This window comes from Aythya fuligula, chromosome 13 (genome assembly GCF_009819795.1).
Source record: "Aythya fuligula isolate bAytFul2 chromosome 13, bAytFul2.pri, whole genome shotgun sequence".
Lineage (NCBI taxonomy): Eukaryota > Metazoa > Chordata > Aves > Anseriformes > Anatidae > Aythya > Aythya fuligula.
The window spans coordinates 19434006-19452788 of NC_045571.1; the positions used below are offsets into that span (position 1 = coordinate 19434006).

Genomic DNA, 18783 nt, shown 5'->3' on the forward strand with positions numbered 1-18783 from the left:
GGAAAAAAATCACATCTCAAGCTATCAGAGTGACTCAGCAAGGTGACTCAAGAAAATAATTTAACTTTCTGGAGGAATTACCACTTAATAAGGCAGACTGTCACGAGCTTATAAAATGACACCTCCAGCAACTCAACAGTGAACACAACTCACGTTTGCTCTTTGTGTTCAGGTTGATCCAAAGAGAAATGCTGCACACTTAGTCAAGGATCTTTTACTTATGCATACTGAAATACGTGCAATAAATGGAAAAATTTGGGAACATGATAAAATTACTGTTTGGTATCAAATGCTTGTACTAGTGGCTGCTTAGTGCTATGAAGATTAAGGTCTCGTTGCTCACGTGAATATTTGTACTAAATACAAGTCAGTGAAAGTTGTTCTAGTAATGTCAGTGGGTGTTAAATCTGTATCTTTTTTTTTTTTTTTTTCCCAGTTTATTTATCTTTTTCTCCGTATACTCAAATTCTGCAATATAGTCAAATTCTATTCTTTTCAATCTCAGAGGGAAGACCAGAGATGGCACCATCCCAGAATAGCCTACAGGTAGGACATGCTGCAGGGAATTCAGGTGAGGGACACAAAATGTGTAGAAAAATTGAATCGGAGTCACAGATCATTTAATTAGCTCTGTGCAATAGCATTCTGCTTCCTTTGAAAAGTAGTTCCGCTAGTTTCCATAGATATTGGAGGACAAGAAACAATAGCAATAGAAACATCTGATATTACAGTTTTTCAACATTTCCCCAGTGTATCAGAATTTTATGTTCTTTGCTTGTCAAATTAAAAAAATATTATTAGTTAAAAAAGCATTACAGTGTATTAATATTACCTTTCAATATTTCCCAAGTGAAACACCATATCCTGAGAGGGCATACTATTAAAAAAGAAACATAGCTTTTTTATGAAAGTATAAATAAATGATAGGTAACACAAATATGTAGTCTGTTACACTTGCCCTACATATATAAAGCTCTCACGTATGCGTATGCATGTCCATATACAAATATATACATATTATACATTCTACAATAATCTAGTTTTAGTCAAAGGTATGATAATTAACATGAGCTATAGCACTAAAAAACAACAGAGCACATATATTTTCTGTGTGTGGCAACACAGAAAAAAATATTGGTGTAATGTGCTTCCCTGTCTACTTGGTATGGTTGCATACGTTGTTTCTTTTATATTTCTGTAGTCAAAACAAATCCATTTTATGTTCATACCTTTTAATGTAAATAAAAATATTCTGATCTATTCTGTAACCTGGCGTATAGCATTTTTGTATCAGAATCTAATAAGAAACATCAAATTGGCATGTTTTAGCTATTTTATTTTATTTTATTTTATTTTATTTTACTTTATTTTATTTTATTTTATTTTATTTTATTTTATTTTATTTTATTTTATTTTATATTTATCTATTTCGGGCAGAAATGATTACAAATCTAGTCAACTTTTTCATCCCGTACAGAACAAATAAATATAAATATTTAAATTGATATTTAAACTGAGGCAGCAAACTTTGCTCAGGTTGGCACATTCTTGGTGGGAAGACGAGAGTTGGTCATGAAGAACTGCAGGTAGCCAGTTTTGACTGGCCAAAAAATGACAGATGAAATTCAGTGCAAATATACGTAAAGCAATGCACCAAGAGAAAAAAAAAAAAAAAAATATATATATATATATAAATATATATATACCATTATATGTATATACATTATATATACAAGTATATTTATGTGTGTGTGTGTATATATATACATACACAATTTTTCAAATATAATGAAAGTTCTGAGCTGACTTTTATTATTCAAGGATATGTGCTGGGTTGTGCTGAAACTAAACAGACTGTTGGGAACCTCCACAAAGGAATGGAGAGCGGAAATTAAAATTGCCATTATCAACAAAAACAATTTTATATGAAACCAGTTCTTTGCAAGAAATGAAGTTCAAAAAATGCTTGAAATGAAGCAAGACTGATGAAAAAAAAAAGGCTAACGGTGTTTATTATTTTATTTCTGTGGAACTGTGTCAGAGTGCCAAGGGAACGGCTGTTTACTGCCCCTTGTGATCGCATTGTGATGTAATAAAACAAGCCAAGAGGAAGCTGAGAACTGAGGCACTTCGCGGAATGCCCTGCGTGTATCTAATGGGAGGATATTTCGGATTCTGGAACTTTTCATGAATCCGGGTCCTGGGTGCGAAATGCAGCCGCACCTTTGTGGCTGGGTGCCTGGAGAGACCTGGGGCCAACGCCACTGGTGCTGCCCAGGCCTCGTACCGCACTCAGGGTGCCTGCTGTCAGCCCTGGGCCTTGCTTTGCCTTTGTGTACTAGTTCTGATGCTCCCAGGAGACAAATTGCCACACGAATGTACACGGAAGCTGTTGAAACTTATTTAATAAGCGTCCCGATCTCAGATCCTGAGCAGCTGCCACCAAACCCGCCTTGCCATTCTCCCTCAGCCCGCTGTCTCTTTGTGTTCAGTATGCCCCATTTCAGTCCCAGAGCTGCTCCAGAAGCAGCCCAGGTTCCACACAGCTCAGCCCGCAAATCTCGGCTCTTTTTTTTTAAGCAGAGAGGGGCCGAGACAGAGACAGCAGCGGGACAAAATCCCAAGCGCTCCATCCACCAGCACCCCAGCCCAGCCCCGCTGCCACCGCAGCCTTCACCCATCCCACACCGGGACCCGGACAGGGACCGGGATTGGGACCAGGGCCAAAAAAAAAAAAACCCACGGATCCCTCTAAAAGCAGCCGGGCGGGGCAGGCCGGGCCCAAGGAGGGTGTCTGAGGCCGTCTGAGGCCCGCAGCCATGCGCGGTCCCGCCCCGGCGCGGCTGCGCGGAGGGGAGCGGGGCCGGGCCCGGAGGCAGCAGCACAGCGCCGGCAGAGGGGAAGGGGACGAGAGCGGCCGCAGCCAGCCCTGCCCTGCCCTGTCCTGCCCTGTCTGGGGCTGCCGAGGCCGCCGAGGCCGGCATGGAGAGTATCCGAGGGGATTCCGCGGCTGGGGGCTGAGGGGGAGCGGGAGGGAAGCCGGGGGAGGAAGGGGCGGGCGGTGCGGGGTCGGGGAGCTGGGTGTTCCTGCTGCCTGAAACCGTCTTGATACACACACAAAAAAAAAAGGTGTAAAAACTGACGGAGGTGGGAGTAACCGAAGGGTGGTGATGGGGTTTGGCCCTGCTGGGGGTTGTGGTAGGGGCTGGGGGGTGGCTGTGGGGTGGCAGCTCCTCTGTGGGGCAGGGGGTGAGGGGACGCTTCTCCAAAGCTTCAGGATCCCAGGAGGCCCAAACTAAATGTCTACGCAGATAACCAAGGAAATTATTCTGGAATAAGCTGCTCTGAATGTTCCTTCCCTGTGTGATGGGTGTAAGCGGTGAGCTCACGCTGTGCCTGGTTGCTCTGGTCTCTGACCTGGCGTGTGCCTGGGCGAACGCCCCTGAGGTATTTTCCTGCTTGGGAAATTACCCAGGCAGTGACTCAGTGCTATATGTGTACTGCTGCGGAAAGGGGTGCTGGCCTAGGTTTGAAAACAGCAAAATATAAATACAAGCGGAGATTTTGGTTTTACCTCTGTAGTTACCTTGGTAGGTGCATAAGGTGTATAGGCACAGCTGTCACTTTTTTTTGTAACCTACTTGTGATTATTGGGCAAGGTAACAAACATCAACAGACTTCTTAACCTCATCAAGTTGCTATTGGAGATCTAAGATGTGTGGCTGGACTGGAGGAACAATGGCTGTGGAATAACTTAAACGTTTAAAATATTAAACCTCATAATGATTAGCTTTGTGTTTTCAATTAACTATTAGGCATCTTAGTATTTGCTACATTTTTCTCTGGGGGCGTCAAAAGGTGGCATGACAAAAATATAAAAGATCTATAAACCTTTATGCTGCTTTTTTTTTGTTTGAGAAAGCTCCAAAACAATATCAGTCTTTCATCAACAGTGCTTTAAAAATGTGTCATTGTAAGAAACATTTTGTGACACATACTTTATTGTCCCATGATAGTTTAATGTGAATCACTTAAATCACTGTGAGAGGCGATTTTGCTGTCTTAGAGCTTTCATCTTAAGCAGAAGTTGAGAATTAAGAAAGTTTCTCTTCCAGACTTAAGCATTCTTCCCCAAACTGTCAGGTGACAACCATCAGAGACCCAGAAGTGCTCACATGACCCGGGGATGTGAGGCTGCATGAGCAATTCCAACCCGGGATGGTGTTGTGGCTGGGAAGGACAGCCCTGCCCCGCACCTGGGTGCGGTCAGCCAAGCCAGTTTGCTCTTACCCTATAAATTATTCTGTTGTACTGGGGCGGATCCAGGCCAGCAAACTGCACTTCCATTTGCTGTGCTCTTCTGTATCACTGAGAGCCAATGAGTCTGGGTGTGTGAGCGAAAGCTGGCAAGAGTACGGCTTTCATTTTCGCTTGGGGTTTGTTTTGTTTTATCCATCTGTCAGAACTAGGTTTGCTGTGAAATGGAGCCAGTTGGGACCTGAGCTTGTTCCTTAAGGCCCGTGATTTTAAAACCTGTATGATGTGTCCATATAAGTTATAAACAGCTTGATAGGTCTCCCTGTTGTGTGAATTTCAAGGGCTTAGTTAAACTACGTTCTCCAGGTTTTGATATCATTAATGGTATAATTCTGGGTTGGTAGCACTTTAAACAGGAGAGCAAAAATACTACAGTGTGAGGGTTGATCATGTTCTTGGACCCTTAACTTACACTGCAGAGCATCTGTTTAATTTGAAGTTTGCTGCAAAGGAGCTCAACAGAAACTCAAAAAAATGCGACAAAGAAGAAAAGGCTGAGAAAGCAAAAATTAAGAAGGTAAGCACTGACTCTGAAACTTGCTCTTTAGGTCTTTTGTTCACATATTATAGCTGAAAAACTTCTAGTGTTTTGTTACCATTTTCTTGGTATGCATGCTGATAATACTGATAGATGCTTGTGATTTAAATTATATAACTATAAATCTTCCCATATTAATAAGTGTAAGGATTCATTTATTAAGAACTTGTAACATTTACTTACTAAGAAAATTGTCTTAAATGTGTTCTGCTAGGGGCTTATTCTCAAATTTAAAAATATATGATTTTTTCAGCTTGTATTAAAAGGGTTTATGAAGAGGTTCTTGAAACTAGTTTGTGAGTCCATGAAGTAGTAAAGAGAGACCATAAATTCATTTGGCTATATTTTTGTCATGAAATACAGCCACGCCAGCTGTATCTGTATTTGGGTCTTAAGGCTGAAAAAGTTTTAGGGAAGAGAAACTTCCTGTAGTTTTGTAAAAACCTCTACTTGAAACACATGCTGGATGCTTTAGTGGGGAAAGTTAGTGGGTTCGCATTTCAAAAAAAGTTTCAGAACTATTGTTTTGTTTGTGTTTTCTCCTTGCCTTTTTTTTTTTTTTTTAAAAAAAAAAAGTATTGCGATGAATCAATACTTATTTCAAAAATGAAATAGGATATTTGGAAATTGTGTTCACAAAGATCAAGAAAAGCTAAAATGCCTTTTTTTCCCACATTTTTAAACAGGCAATCCAGAAGGGTAACATGGAAGTTGCACGAATACATGCAGAAAATGCAATCCGACAGAAGAATCAAGCAATTAATTTCTTGCGCATGAGTGCCAGAGTAGATGCAGTAGCAGCAAGAGTTCAGACTGCAGTGACGATGGGCAAAGTAAGTCAATTTTAACAAATCCGTTGAAAGAATGAAACCTCTGATCCTCTTAGAAGTGACTTAAGTCTGCCTATAATGAGTTGAAAAGTTTGAGCTTTTCAGATGTAGCCATTAGTAAATCAGGTACTGGAATTCCCCTGGCAGTTTTCCTTTAGAAATAATGTAGCTATCCTCCATGTTTGTAGCTTGTAACTCCTTTTGTGTGTTGTTATTTATGCTCCTAAGGAGATCTTGTTCCCTTTCCAAATACATACAGTCCTACATGTGTAGAGCTAAAAAGATCTCTGGAATCACTAGTTCAGGCAGTCTTTTAAGGTACACTGCTGTATTGCTCTTCAGCCAGAGAGACTGTTCTGCCATATGATTTGTGTACCAATTATATCCCTTACCATTTGACAGGTTTTGGGACCCTCAAAAGTTAATGCCACGTAGATCTTAGTTTGTAGTGAGTTTCTGTTCAGAATGCGTATTTCAAGCAAATGAGTGAACTTATAAAACGTCAAATGATAGGAGCCTTAACCAAGTGATATGTGAGACGGCAGTAATGTGTGCCCTGCTATTTGGTACTGTAGAAACTGGACAGAAATAAGAGAACTTGGTAAGGAACTATTTATTTTTCTCTCTCTGTAATACATTTCTTTTACCTCATTTCAGGTAACAAAGTCGATGGCAGGGGTAGTTAAGTCCATGGATGCCACTTTGAAGAGCATGAACTTGGAAAAGGTAAATAGAAACTTTTCATGGAGATGTGCATCAAAATCAGAAAGGGAAATGTACACAAGTTTTTAAAAAGGGGAGTTTTAAATTAAAAGGTTTTACAGTGAATGTGGTAGACCTGGGTACAGGCTGCCCAAGACAGTATGGTTTTCAAGTCCCAGTACGGGGTAGGTGGAACTTGACTGGATGGGGCTCTTACCAGCCTAGAGCTGCAGGGGTAGGTCAGCTTCAGAGTCCCTCCTGTGTGAGGGGTGGGCAGAGCTGGGGGGGTCAAAAAGCTGCTTGCAGCCTTACAGTGTGGTTCTAGTTTTACCAGTTGAAATGTATTTCTTTTATGTTAATCTGCAGATCAGTGATTTAGTTCATGTTTTTGTTTTTGTTTTTTTTTTTTTTTTTTTTTAAGATATCTGCACTAATGGATAAATTTGAGCATCAGTTTGAAACACTGGATGTTCAGACACAGCAGATGGAAGACACAATGAGCAACACTACTACGCTAACAACGCCACAAGTAAGAAGAATAATTTTTTTTAAAAAAGTGATCTTTAAAATTCCAATTGTCTAAACTGTCTGCTTCTGTTCATTCTGCCTGTTTTGAGGCACCAGGAACTGGAGCATTTTCACTTAGTTTCTTTATGATGAAGAGACAAGTTCAAGTTACAGTCACAAGTGTCGAGGATCACATGTATTTTACTCAATTTCACTTTTATCAGGCTTTATTTTATATTACATATTGAACTATCTAACTCTGCTATTGACCAAGTAGTATTTCAACATGTTCTTAGTAAACTTCTTAGCCAGATGTTTTAGCATTATTTAAGAAAAACAAAATATACTGCAAGAAAATCAAGTTTTAATTCACTGATACTAACAAAATGACATTAGTTACCACCAAATTAGCGTATGTGTAATGAAAATGTTGATCAATACCTTTATATATATTTACTAAAATTCTTAAACAATATTTGAGATAGTTAAGAATACCGGGATAGTTAGCACCCATCCCCTTGTGCTGTTCCACAAGATGCAAAGAGCTATTTCATCAGAAATTTCGTCAGATTTTTTTTTTGGAGATAATGCTTTGTAAATAAAACAGGAAATAAACCTAAACCCAAATCCAGTAAACCAAATGTATTGAAGATAGGCTTTATTCCATGTTGTGCGAAGCAGTGTTTTAGTAATTCATAATCAGCAGTTGATAGCACTTACCGTATTCAGGTGTATGTTTAATTTTTTACAGATAAGTTTAATTCTTTGGAAACGGTTATTTTTTGTTCTGTGTTTTTTTCAGAAGCTAAAGTTCAATGGGCTTTTAACAGACTTAGCTCTGCTGCTCCTTTTGAGTTCATACAGGGCCCTCTGGTGGTTAAAAGCACTAATATGTTCTGTAAAGGACATTTCCCTTTAAATCAGTTTAGTTAAAAATTTGTTCTCTCAGGATTGAACAGAACTTGTTATAAACTATGGTGATACAACTGAATGGATTTTGTTTTCCTTTCTCTAGAACCAAGTGGACATGCTTCTACAGGAAATGGCAGATGAAGCAGGGTAGGTAAAATGTTTGACTATTTTTTGGGTAGGTCTGTTGGTTCCACCAGCCCTTCCAGGTAAACAAAAAGATCAGATACCAATGCTTTAAATGTGTCTGTCTCAAAAGCAGCCAAGGATCACTATTTTCCTTTCACCTCTGGGCATCACTAATATATTGTTTAGTTGCCAATATTTCATTCTTTTTTCACTCAAAGCTACTATGAATGCTGATAAAGCAGATGGTTGGGCAAAAGCCTAAAATCAAATTATGTCACTTGTCATGTCAGAATTGTGTTATTTGCTTGGATTGCTTTAGCATTAGCAATCCTTACATTGTTTTTCCACACTTTTCCCCTTTTTTTTGTCCTTGTTACCACATTAGAACTTCCTGTAGTTCTGTTCTTACTGGTTAAAGAAATATTTCGGAGAATTTTGCTTTCCTTCTTGGTGACACTTAAGTTGGAAGTGCCACTCGGTTGTCTTAAGGACTCATTTTTAGTAAAAGTTGTCTAGGCTTTCTATCTTTATCTCACTCCTATGTATACTGTGTCCAATGCATCTTTGCTAAACTGAAATCTTGGTCAGTCCTGATTGCTGGTTGTAATACACGACTTGTGTTCTTGGTGATGGAGCTAGTTTCCTGGTCAAGCTGCCTAATGACCAGAATTGTGGTGATTGTGGGATACTAGTGACCTCACACTATTGCTCACAGTATTGCTCAACTTGGTGATTATTGTACTTACACCTGTGTTTTATTTTCCCATTAACTATAGTCTTGATCTGAACATGGAACTACCTCAAGGACAGACAGGTTCTGTTGGTACAAGTGTTGCCTCAGCAGAACAGGTAAGTTCGTTTTAACAGAAATCAATGTTTTGTAGAGAAGTGTGGAACAAGAATTAATGCTTCACTTGGTCGAAACAAGCTTGCTAAGTTGTAATTAGATGTTAGCTGTCCAAAAGCAATATTGTGTAGTTAAGGCAGTCATATAAGCAAAACAACTTTAACAATGTGTTTGTCTATTTAGCGTATCCAGTAAGTTCAGATGTTTTTGGATGGTTATTTTAGACTTCCAAAAAGCTGACTCCATTAACATGTGCAAGGCAGGGAGCCTCCTGTTGACTAATTTATGTAAGAGAAGCTGTAAATATTCCCAATTATTTTTAGGTTCAGTTTCACCTTGCATGTGACCCCCCAAAAATTTAGGGCTATGACTTAATCAAGGCTGCATCCAAGAATGCAATTCTGTAAAAGCTGACTTAAACTTGCAAAGATCATACATAGAAATTTATCCTTATGTGTTATGTTCTGAAACTCCTTTCTCTGCTAGAGATCAGAGAGCTATACTGATCTCTGGTCTAATCTGCTATAGCTGCTCTGAAGTAAATCTTGTTCAGATGGTGTGAAATTATCTCATATGAAGTCATAACAAGAGATTACTCGACCATTGCAGAACTTTCCAAAAGTTAATTTTCATATTGCTGATAATTGGTTTCTTTGTTTTACGCTTCTGCAGGATGAGCTGTCACAGAGACTGGCCCGCCTTCGTGATCAAGTTTAAGTTAAACAAAGCTGCAGTCTGTGTACATGCTTTCAAAAAATCCTTTCTGTGACTAACCCTTCACTACAAACGTGGCTTAGGTGTTTAATATTTGTAATATAGGGTACTGCACTCAAAGCTTGCTCTTCTTTCTAAATACATCGAGTAATCCAAAAGTATCAGCTCTCTAATGTCTTTTTCTGTACATTTTGAAGTTGATATATTTTTTGCAAGCTTTTTTCACAAAATCAAGTTGATATTCTAAGTCAGCTAGCAATGTTGGCACATTCTAGCTGAAAGAAAAGCAGAGTGTCATTGATATATATTTTAAATTATGAAGTGATTTTTTTTTTTTTAAATTATGGAACTGTTTATGGTTGGAGAACTAATGTATTCAGTTCCAATGATTGTACTAGCCAACTTTCTTACGCAGCCAAACTCCTGGAACACAGAGGTGGACAGTGTGGACTTCATGAAAATACGCTTGTTAAAAAAAAATGAGTGGACTTCAGCCTGTGGTGGTTTTAGTATTTTAAAGATACAGTAATTGTACTGAAGTTAATGGTTCGGCTCAAAAGTGAGTTACCAAAAGCTATTTTAATATAATCGGGAACTTGTACGGTTTCATCACTTTAGTACAGGAGGAATAAAATATATTTTTCAACTCTTTGTCAGTTCTGTCAGCTTGCTTGTTTAAGGTTGAGTGCTCTAGCTTCTATTTGCTTTCTTCTCGGTATCCTGAGGTGCAGCCAGTAATGCCACTCTCACCTCTATTTTGACCAACATAGTATCTTGCTCCTGCTGATAAGGAGCTCATGCTATTCATTCTTTTTAGGTTCAAGCTGAGAAACCATATGTGTAACTGAAGCCTGCTTTTCTTCATTCTTTGTCATGTTGGCTTTTCATTTGGTCACTTCTTAATATGCAAGAAAAAAATTGGTGACTGTAATATGGCAGAAGGCTGAAATATGGAATAAGAAATATAAAAGTGCTTTTCCTCAAGGTCACATCTTCACAGTCCTTCATCAGTCACAGTCCCAACCCTGGCTGCTGTAACCAGGGCACTCACCCAGATCAGCCTTTTCTCTGGTCTGGTGTTGGGGAGAGAGGTGAGAAGTGGAAGGGTAAGGTAGGGCAGCTCTGCCTCAAAGGGGCAGGCTGCTGGGTGTGTGCATCAGTTACGTTGGATTAGGAGCAGCCACTTCATTTTGTAAGATGTGGTATTGCTGTCTGCAGGTGGAGTAATGTGATTTGGAATATTGCAGTCACGTCTGGAGAGGCTAGTTTGTTTTAGTTATCCCTTCACATGTCTGCACAGGAAGAGAATCTGCTTTCAGTAGCTTCAAGCTCTTGCTGCAGTTGTGAAGTAAAGAAATGGTTGTAGACATTTGTAGCAGAAACCACTTGTGATGTGTTGTGATAAACAGTGGTGTTAAAAATCTATTTCTGACCCTTTGGGCTCGGTTTGTTTTATATTTGTAGGGATGAGAAAGGTGTATAGCACTAGGCTTAGAATTAGTTCTTGATTCACTGGTTTTCAGGACCACATGGGTTTTTCAGTGTTGGGGAAATATGGGTTAAAAAACAACTCAGCTTTTTTAGTCGAGATTTTTTCAGTGCATGCAAAAATGAGGAAACATTTCAGAGCTGTTTCAAACTGTTCTTGATGCATTACTCTGGTCACCTTGCAGGTCTAGCAGGCTGCTACATACTGAGGTATTCAAGGCTACTGTAAAAATAAGATACAGAAAATAAGAGAGACAATTCCACAACATTTCAGGTTGTTTTCTCTCTTAAACCAGCAGCCTAGATTAAAGTGGTCTGTTTAAAATGCTCTCTTTTCCCATGTTTACACTTCTTTTCAATGCAGCATTATTTTAAACACCCTTGAGTGTTCCTCCTGTAATTAGGGGAAACTGGAAGGTGTTTTAGAAACCATGTACTCACAACTGTAGTCTAGGTACAATCCTGTAAAATGATTAGTAAACATCTTAAGAAAGAGACCATGTAGTACACTTTTCTCGCTAGCTACTCCTGAATAGTGTGACAGAAACATAATGGTGTATCTATGCAACCAAGTTACCCATGCCTGTGGAAGCTGCTTGTGTGTGCCTTTGCCTTAGTGAACTTTTTTTGATGTTTGCTTACTTTACATCTTATGGCAGCACTATTGTGTAATAATTCCTCATCTGAATTTATTTTGCAGTTGCTTGTTGTTAAAACTGTACCATAAAGTACCAAGGCTTTCAGTGTCTGATAATTAGACAACTCCAGCTATCTTCTCTGGCTTATTTTGTGTTTTTTTTTTTTTTTTTTTTTTTTTATGTTAATCAATATGCTGCTTTGGGACTGTTCTTGGTCTTTATTTGAGGGGGTAGGCAGCTATTCTCAGGCCTCATGTATTTGATTTTCTGAGTATGTTGCCTTGCCTTGAACCTTGGGGCTTTGGAGGAATTTCAAAACAGAAGGACATGAGACTGATTAACTTGCTGCAAGAGGAATATTAAGTAAGCTTCGTTATCTTACTGGCTATAAGCAGCCTGTTTCATAGTTTGATCTCCCACAGGTCCCAAGCTGAACTCTGGTACCAGAGTAGTTTTTTGGATCTTTTTAGGGATTAGCAAGTAACCTAGTGGCTTGATTGACGTAATCAGTGTAACCTCTGCAAGACTAGGATGCAAAGTAGTAGGCAGGCGTAGCTGACTCGAGGAAAAAACGTTGGAAACAAAACTTTTGCCCTGCTGCTTTCACTCAGCATTGCTGTGCGTTTGAATGTTGCTGGGATTTTGTACCACTCACTTCTGCATGTAGATCTGCCCTCTCCTGGGGAAGGAGCACTTCTGTATGAGAGCTGGCGTTCACAGAGATTTAATACTTACACTTTTAATGTATGTATCTTTCTCCAGTCTTTTGGAAAATGCTTAAAACTGGAAGTTATTACTCTTAAAGCAATATTTGACTTTTGTATCGTTCTTCCATTCAGGTTCTCCTTGAAACATCTGCTCTTTTCTGAACAACTCTGGCTCCTCACTTTTACTTTTCTAGTGTTTCTTGGAAGTTGACTGTCTGTTTGTAGAAGCCCATCTCACAGTAAATAAATTGTACAACTCCTATGTAACCTCATTACCAAGTAAGAGTTCAATATTTGTATTTATGAGCAGACACATCTAAAGTGAAACATTGCTTGAAATGCTTCAGGATGGTTTTTCTTGACACTTTTTTTTCCTGGTTTACTGAAAAACAGCGGTATTTTTGCATTGTATTTCCATCTGCTAGTATAATGGTAGTCTTCGTTCTTTTGAATTTGAAAACTGAAAGCCATGAAAAGCTTCAGATGAGAGGAGGGGAGAGAAAAGTAATCTGTCTTTCTCAGTTGCGTTGGGATGAAATCATCACCTTGCCTTTGTGGACATCCTCAGAGCCAAAAAATAGTGAAATTTCGTCACATGGTCAGCAACTATGTACAGAAATAAATTCTGAAGTTGGTGACGTGTATAGAGAAGAGTAATTTTTGTAGCTCTGATAGTGTTTATCTTGAAAACTGCATAACTTGTACGGGACAATTTGTAAATGTAACTGCAAATCGTAAATAAAAATTGTACAGCCGAATGATTTCAGGTGTCTTCCTAGGTTGTGTGGCTACCTACTGGCACATCTCAGTACATGGGCAGACAAGTGGATGCCATCAAGGTTTTCCTGGGAGAAATAACCAGAAAATTAAACCTTTAGAGAGAAATAAGGTGAAAGTGAAGTGAGTGCTATCAAGAAAGACTTGGAACAACTTTTGGGGGAGTAATTATAATCAAGTATAAGAACATAAAATACAAGTAATTTAAATTTAATAATGACGTTTATAAATGTTTAGTCTGGTTTGGGACTAAAGCTCGTCCCTCGGGGTTAAGCATCTGAGGGGCTTTTTTGTCCTTAACCTATACAAGAAGGGAAAACGGGTGGGAGTTGGTGAGTGTTGGAGTTTGTCCTCCACAAAGCTAAAAATAAATAAAAATAACTTCCACTTCTATTTTCCCCTTCCATTGTTGTTTAGTAACCAGCAGAGGGAGCCTCAAGCTTTGTTTTTACAGAGGTTCTGCAGAAATGATTTTTGAGTTTTTAAAACAAAGGGGGTTTCCCAGTCACTACCAACTTGTTGCAGCAACTGTTGGTCTCTGGTGGCCCCTTTTTGTTTCTGGGCAGTGTCCAACCTCACCGGGAAGCGCCTGTGGCAGGGCATTCATCCTTGCCTGGCTCCTGCCCCATTTGCTGCCCAAAATGCAAACTGGAAAGGAGTCTGGTAGAGCCATCAGCTAATTCGTGTCAACATCCAACCATCACTGCTAAACACACCAGGACTTTGCTGTCCTTGGGCATTCATTTGGGTCCTGGAGACCCACTGCTAGGAATGCAGTAGTGCCTAATTTTGTTTAAAAGTTGTTTTAAGTTCCTTAATTTTTAGTTCCTTTTTTTTTTTTTTTTTTTTTTTGACAGTTGTGTGGTTCTGGTTTTGCCCTGTGATAATTATATTTTATATAGAAGAAAACACTGTATGCAGATGGAAAATAGGTTTTAATGGAAACTTTCATTTTCTCATTAGAAGTGCTGTCTGCGTCAGGATTTTATTTGATGAAGCATATGCTTACTTTGATTTTGGGACTCTCTGTGTAGTGTATTGTATCTTATTTTTATTTTTTGGTTTTAGTGTTGGCACTTACTCCGTTGCAAAGGCCTGGTTTGAAGTGGCTGCAGCATAGTGCTCAGTGCTTTCTCTTTTGTCAAACAGTATTTTTTCAATGAAATCACAAGAAGGGTCAGTGGCCTTGCTTGTATCGGAAGCAGCTCTCTTCGTTCCCATTCGGATAAGGGAAAAGACCGATGTGAACAATCTGCAACTAATTTTGAGTGCCAATTGAGCCTTTTTAACTTGGAAGAAGATGCAGTAAGTGAGTCTTACAGGCTTTCGCTTGACCTTTACTACTCTTTATTAAGAAAGTCATGCTGAATCAGCTGTGATATACGGTTTGAGATAGGAAATCGATGGGCTGTAGGATCTGAGCGCTTTCCAGCTCTTTGGGAAGCTTTGCAGGGTCTTCCAGCAGTGTGGGGCTTAAAGAAGAGAGGCTGCTTTCAGGCTGTTACTTACAAAGGGGTGATTTCAGAGTGTAAAACAGCTTAAGCCTCATGTTTTTAAACCAAAATGGTTTACTGTTCAGACAGGCTGCGTGTATTGGTGAGAATGGTCAAAAATGGTTAACTCCAAATGAAGCAATTATTTCACAAAAGTCTAAAGTAATAAACGTTGCACAGTAACAAACATATCTGAGGAGATAATAATCAGCTTAATTTAATTTCCATGCTATCTGATTCCTAATACTTCATTATAATCAATTTCTGTCAGAAAGAGCTGTCAGAGGAAAACATTTCAAAACTTCATTTAAAGATATTCGATATTCTTTTTTGTGCTTTTATTGTTCACTTTTCAGATCTGTCATTTTTTTCAAAGATTACTTCAGAAAGCTTTAACGTAGCTTTGTAGCTTTTATAAGGGAGATTTCACTTGGTGCCTAGAGAAGTCAGGACTTCACTTTTTGTCTCTTGCTGGGAAAGGGGCTAACGCCGGAGCCACTCAGTGCTCTTGCTGGTGATTTTGCAGTTCCAGGTACCCGCACAGAGCCCCAGCGTGGGACTCGAAGCTTGCAGGCATGGCAGGCAGGCCCGCTCCGAGTGTTGTAAATTAGTTCCAGTCTCCCTGAGACTGCTGTAACTAATTGATATGACCTGGAAGTGGATAAAGTCCATAACAGTAAGATCGACTTTTCCTCCAGTAATTTGACAAACAGAATCTTTTTTTTTTTTTTTTTTTTTTTTTTTAAAGCCCTGAGTAGATGACATCCCCCATTTGTTCACTGGTGATGGACGTTGTTTCCGCATGGAAGTGATAATGATTTTCCAGATTTCTGCTGATTTGTATAGCAGGTGCCTTAATTTATTAATGCCAGAAGAAGGGAAGGATTCAATAGCAACAACAAAAAAAGGATTCCTGGCAGCAACCGTATATCAAAGCCTTTGCTGATCCAGTTACGTTGCTGCGAGCGTTTTGCTGCTTAAAAGCTTGATATCTCTATACAAAGCGTGTGGTTGTAGCAGTTTCTTCTGCAGAGAGATTTCTATTTGTAAAGATAGAATTATTAATGTAATTTACCTAGTGGTAATTATTACATTTAACTATGTCACTGCTTTTTTAAACAGATATTTTAAGTATGTATTTTTATAAAATATATTTTTAATTACACGTTAATGGACAGGCTAATGCTGGAAGGTTTATTGTGATGCCTGGGAAATCTGGATGTTTTCTCAGGATGCTGTTTACAGAATAGCACAAATATTCTGCCTCCTGCTCTACAAACAGCCACGTAGGAAGGCTGCTGGGCTGTCGCTGGAGCTCACTGACCATTTTTAGCTCGTGGAAATTGGGAAACCTCAGTGTTTGTATGGGGTTGGACTCACAGGGCGCAAGCTGATGAAACGGGACCTGTGTAATGGAAGCTATTAGGTGCTCAGCATTTCAGTGCCTCATTCATTTTAAAATGAATAATTTTAGGATGTCACACACAGGAAAGCACAGGGGTTTCTGTGGTTTGGGGAATCTCTTGGCATGCCCTCAGCCCCCCAGCAGCTCCAGCCGCCCCTTCACTAGGGCTGGTGGGACGTGAACCTTGCTCTCCAGGGGTGAAAGGTTAGGGGACGTGTGTCTTGTTTACCTGCGCTTTTCAGATAAAGTTTTCGTTTAATCTGTTAAGCAGACACACCATTTTGTCCCGTGGCGTACAACGGGATCACTAACGATGCGCTTAATTACCACCAAACCCCAAATGAGTGACCGATGCCAACAGACAAGTGTCAAAACAGTTTGTCAGCCCGGAGGAATTCAGCGAGGCTTCTCTCCCCCCTCTCCCCTGTCTTTAATAGAAACATCTTTAGACAAGCGCTCTAGTGTCTGCCTGATTTACAAACAGCTTCAGCCGTGGGATTAAATCCTGTCGGGTGGCATTTGTAGGAACCTCGACTAATGACGAAGGGAGAAAATAGGTATTTAAGAGTAGGAATGAATGAGAGAATTAATTTGATTCTTGGGAAGGTTATTAAAGCAACAACACAAAACTGCACAAAACTACAGCTGCAAAGATTTAATTCAACCATTTTATCCACTGCTGACTTTCAGCACTTTTGAGGCTTTTTTCCTTGCTGGAACTATGACGTTTCAACATTTGCATGTCGTTGCATACTGAAGAAGGCATTTGGACTTAATTTTTGGCCCTGCTGCCGAGCTGTTGTGTACATTAATCAGCCAAGGTACGGCTCGGTCGCATGCTGCGCCTGGGCTGCTCTGCAGACACAATAGGATGGAGAAGATACAGCAACACAGCTGCTAAGCATATTTAGCATCGAATAGTTAGTCACACTTCTGGCTTTTAATTGAATTACCTTTGACAGTGAACAGCAAACCTGGTGGGTGATCTACTAAATTAAACTGATGAATGGGCTCCCTAAAATCAATTAGCATCGAGGGCTGCGAGCATGAACACATCCTGCTGCTCTGCAGGGACCCGAGCGGGGTTAGAATGACAGCAGCAAATGTGAGACAAAGTGAAAGCATGCATCTCCTCCTGCTGCTGACCTCTGCTACTGACATGAAAGCAAAACAGGGGGCTAACAGGAGCTGAAAGAATCCGCCAGTAAATCATTTAAGCTCTGGTTTGCAGAGCCGATACAGGATGCTTCCAACCCGTTTGATTAATGCCGGGCAGTATATTAGAAGCAAGACGTGGTGGAGCAGGGAGGATGCTGCGAAGCACCGGCCCTGGTGCACCGAGCTGCAAGAAATTGCAGCCGGCTGCCCTGTGTGCTTCAGGTGCTCAAGGCAGAGGGTAGCCAGGAGGAACTGGCTACCTGCCTTTATTCTGCTGGAGTGAGAGGGTCCTGGTGGTCGGCACGGAGCAGCGTTTGCTCTTTTGGCAGGCTGGTGTTGCTGCCTCGTGGCACAGCCGGGCTGGAGGCTGCTCTGACCTCTGCCTCCGCGCAACCTGACTCCGCGCACCGCTCAGCCCGAGCATGTAATGAGCTGCAGATGCTGCAGATAGGATAATTAAATACACTGAAATATTCGAGGGGCTCTCAGGTTGTGACAAAGCGATAGAGGCAGCAAACTTGCTGGGGGATGCTGTCCTCCTTGCTGGGGGGGAGGCGTTGGAGCAAGCAGCGCCCTGGCCCGGGTGTCCAGGTGGGCACTGCCGTGGGACAGAGCCCGTGATAAAGCTCAATTTATTTGGTTTGAGTATTGAAGAAGACTCACTTTGGACTATAAGCAGGTGAATCCCCCTTCCCTGCAGGTTCCTGCCCCACACCCCCCTTCCCATGGGTACCACCCTATGGGCTGTTCTCGGGTCCGTGGAGGGCACAGCAGGGCTTTGCTCCTTACCTTTGTGAGAGGCAAGCATGGCAATGCCTCCTCCAGATTTTTTTTCTAGGTGAAATGTTATAAAATAGTGTTTCCTAAGGAAAATATCTCAGGGAAGCCCCTCCTGGGAGCTCTGAGGTGAGCACAGCGTGGTGCACACCAGGTTGCTGCCCCTTCCCTCCAGGCTGGCATCGCCTTGTGGCCCTGGCACGCTGCTCCAGGACAAAGCCACGAGGTGTCACTTCGTGCTTCCCATGGGCATGCCATCAGGAGGACACAGTTGTGCCTGGAAGCCATCCCAGACAGACCTGGGTATGGGTTTCAAGCTGGCTGTGGTGGTGTGGGGAGAGCTGGAGGAACCTCAGTCAGGAGCCGAGAGGAGCCAGGACGAGCAGCCTTCCCCGTCCAAACGCAGCTCCTGGGGCCCATCCAAGTATTTGGCTTAAAAGGGATAAATGGGAGCACGGAGCCGAGCAGCGGGATCAGCCCCTCAATAGGATTTCATGCGTTTTCGAGTGATATCTGCCTTGATTCGGAAAACAAAAAGCAACGAAAAGACAACAACCGAAAACCTTCGCGGTGCACAAAGTGAGAAATGTGGCTTTAATTTGGGCAACTAATCGCTTCCAGCTGAACCAGCCATTAAAAACAGTTGAAGAATTACAATGTAAATAGATTAATGCAGACAAAGCAACATGTGCACTATTCCATGTCTTCTTGTTACCTACAAAATACTTCAGCAGTGACACACTGTTAGTCTAAGCCACTTGTTAGGTTCTGTGCTAATCAGCTAAAATTAAATAAACATGACTGATAAAAACGAATGTTGTGTTTGAAAATTGATGCACCAACAGAA

General features: G+C 40.8%; 1 protein-coding gene across 1 annotated transcript; it reads left to right on the forward strand.

Annotated features, from left to right (window-relative positions):
* Positions 1 to 2898: 2898 nt before the first annotated feature.
* On the forward strand, positions 2899 to 13084 carry CHMP1B (charged multivesicular body protein 1B). The gene is made up of 8 exons (XM_032196188.1): positions 2899 to 2989; positions 4737 to 4834; positions 5542 to 5688; positions 6343 to 6411; positions 6809 to 6916; positions 7910 to 7953; positions 8709 to 8781; positions 9452 to 13084. Exons 1-8 carry the CDS (start codon positions 2983 to 2985, stop codon positions 9494 to 9496), a joined length of 591 nt encoding a protein of 196 aa, XP_032052079.1. The 5' UTR covers positions 2899 to 2982; the 3' UTR covers positions 9497 to 13084.
* Positions 13085 to 18783: the final 5699 nt, after the last annotated feature.

Excerpts from the sequence above, each read along its gene's own strand:
- CHMP1B (XM_032196188.1), top strand. Across the intron at positions 6,917-7,909 it reads CTACGCTAACAACGCCACAA|AACCAAGTGGACATGCTTCT; the intron begins GTAAGAAGAATA and ends TCCTTTCTCTAG. Across the intron at positions 8,782-9,451 it reads GTGTTGCCTCAGCAGAACAG|GATGAGCTGTCACAGAGACT; the intron begins GTAAGTTCGTTT and ends ACGCTTCTGCAG.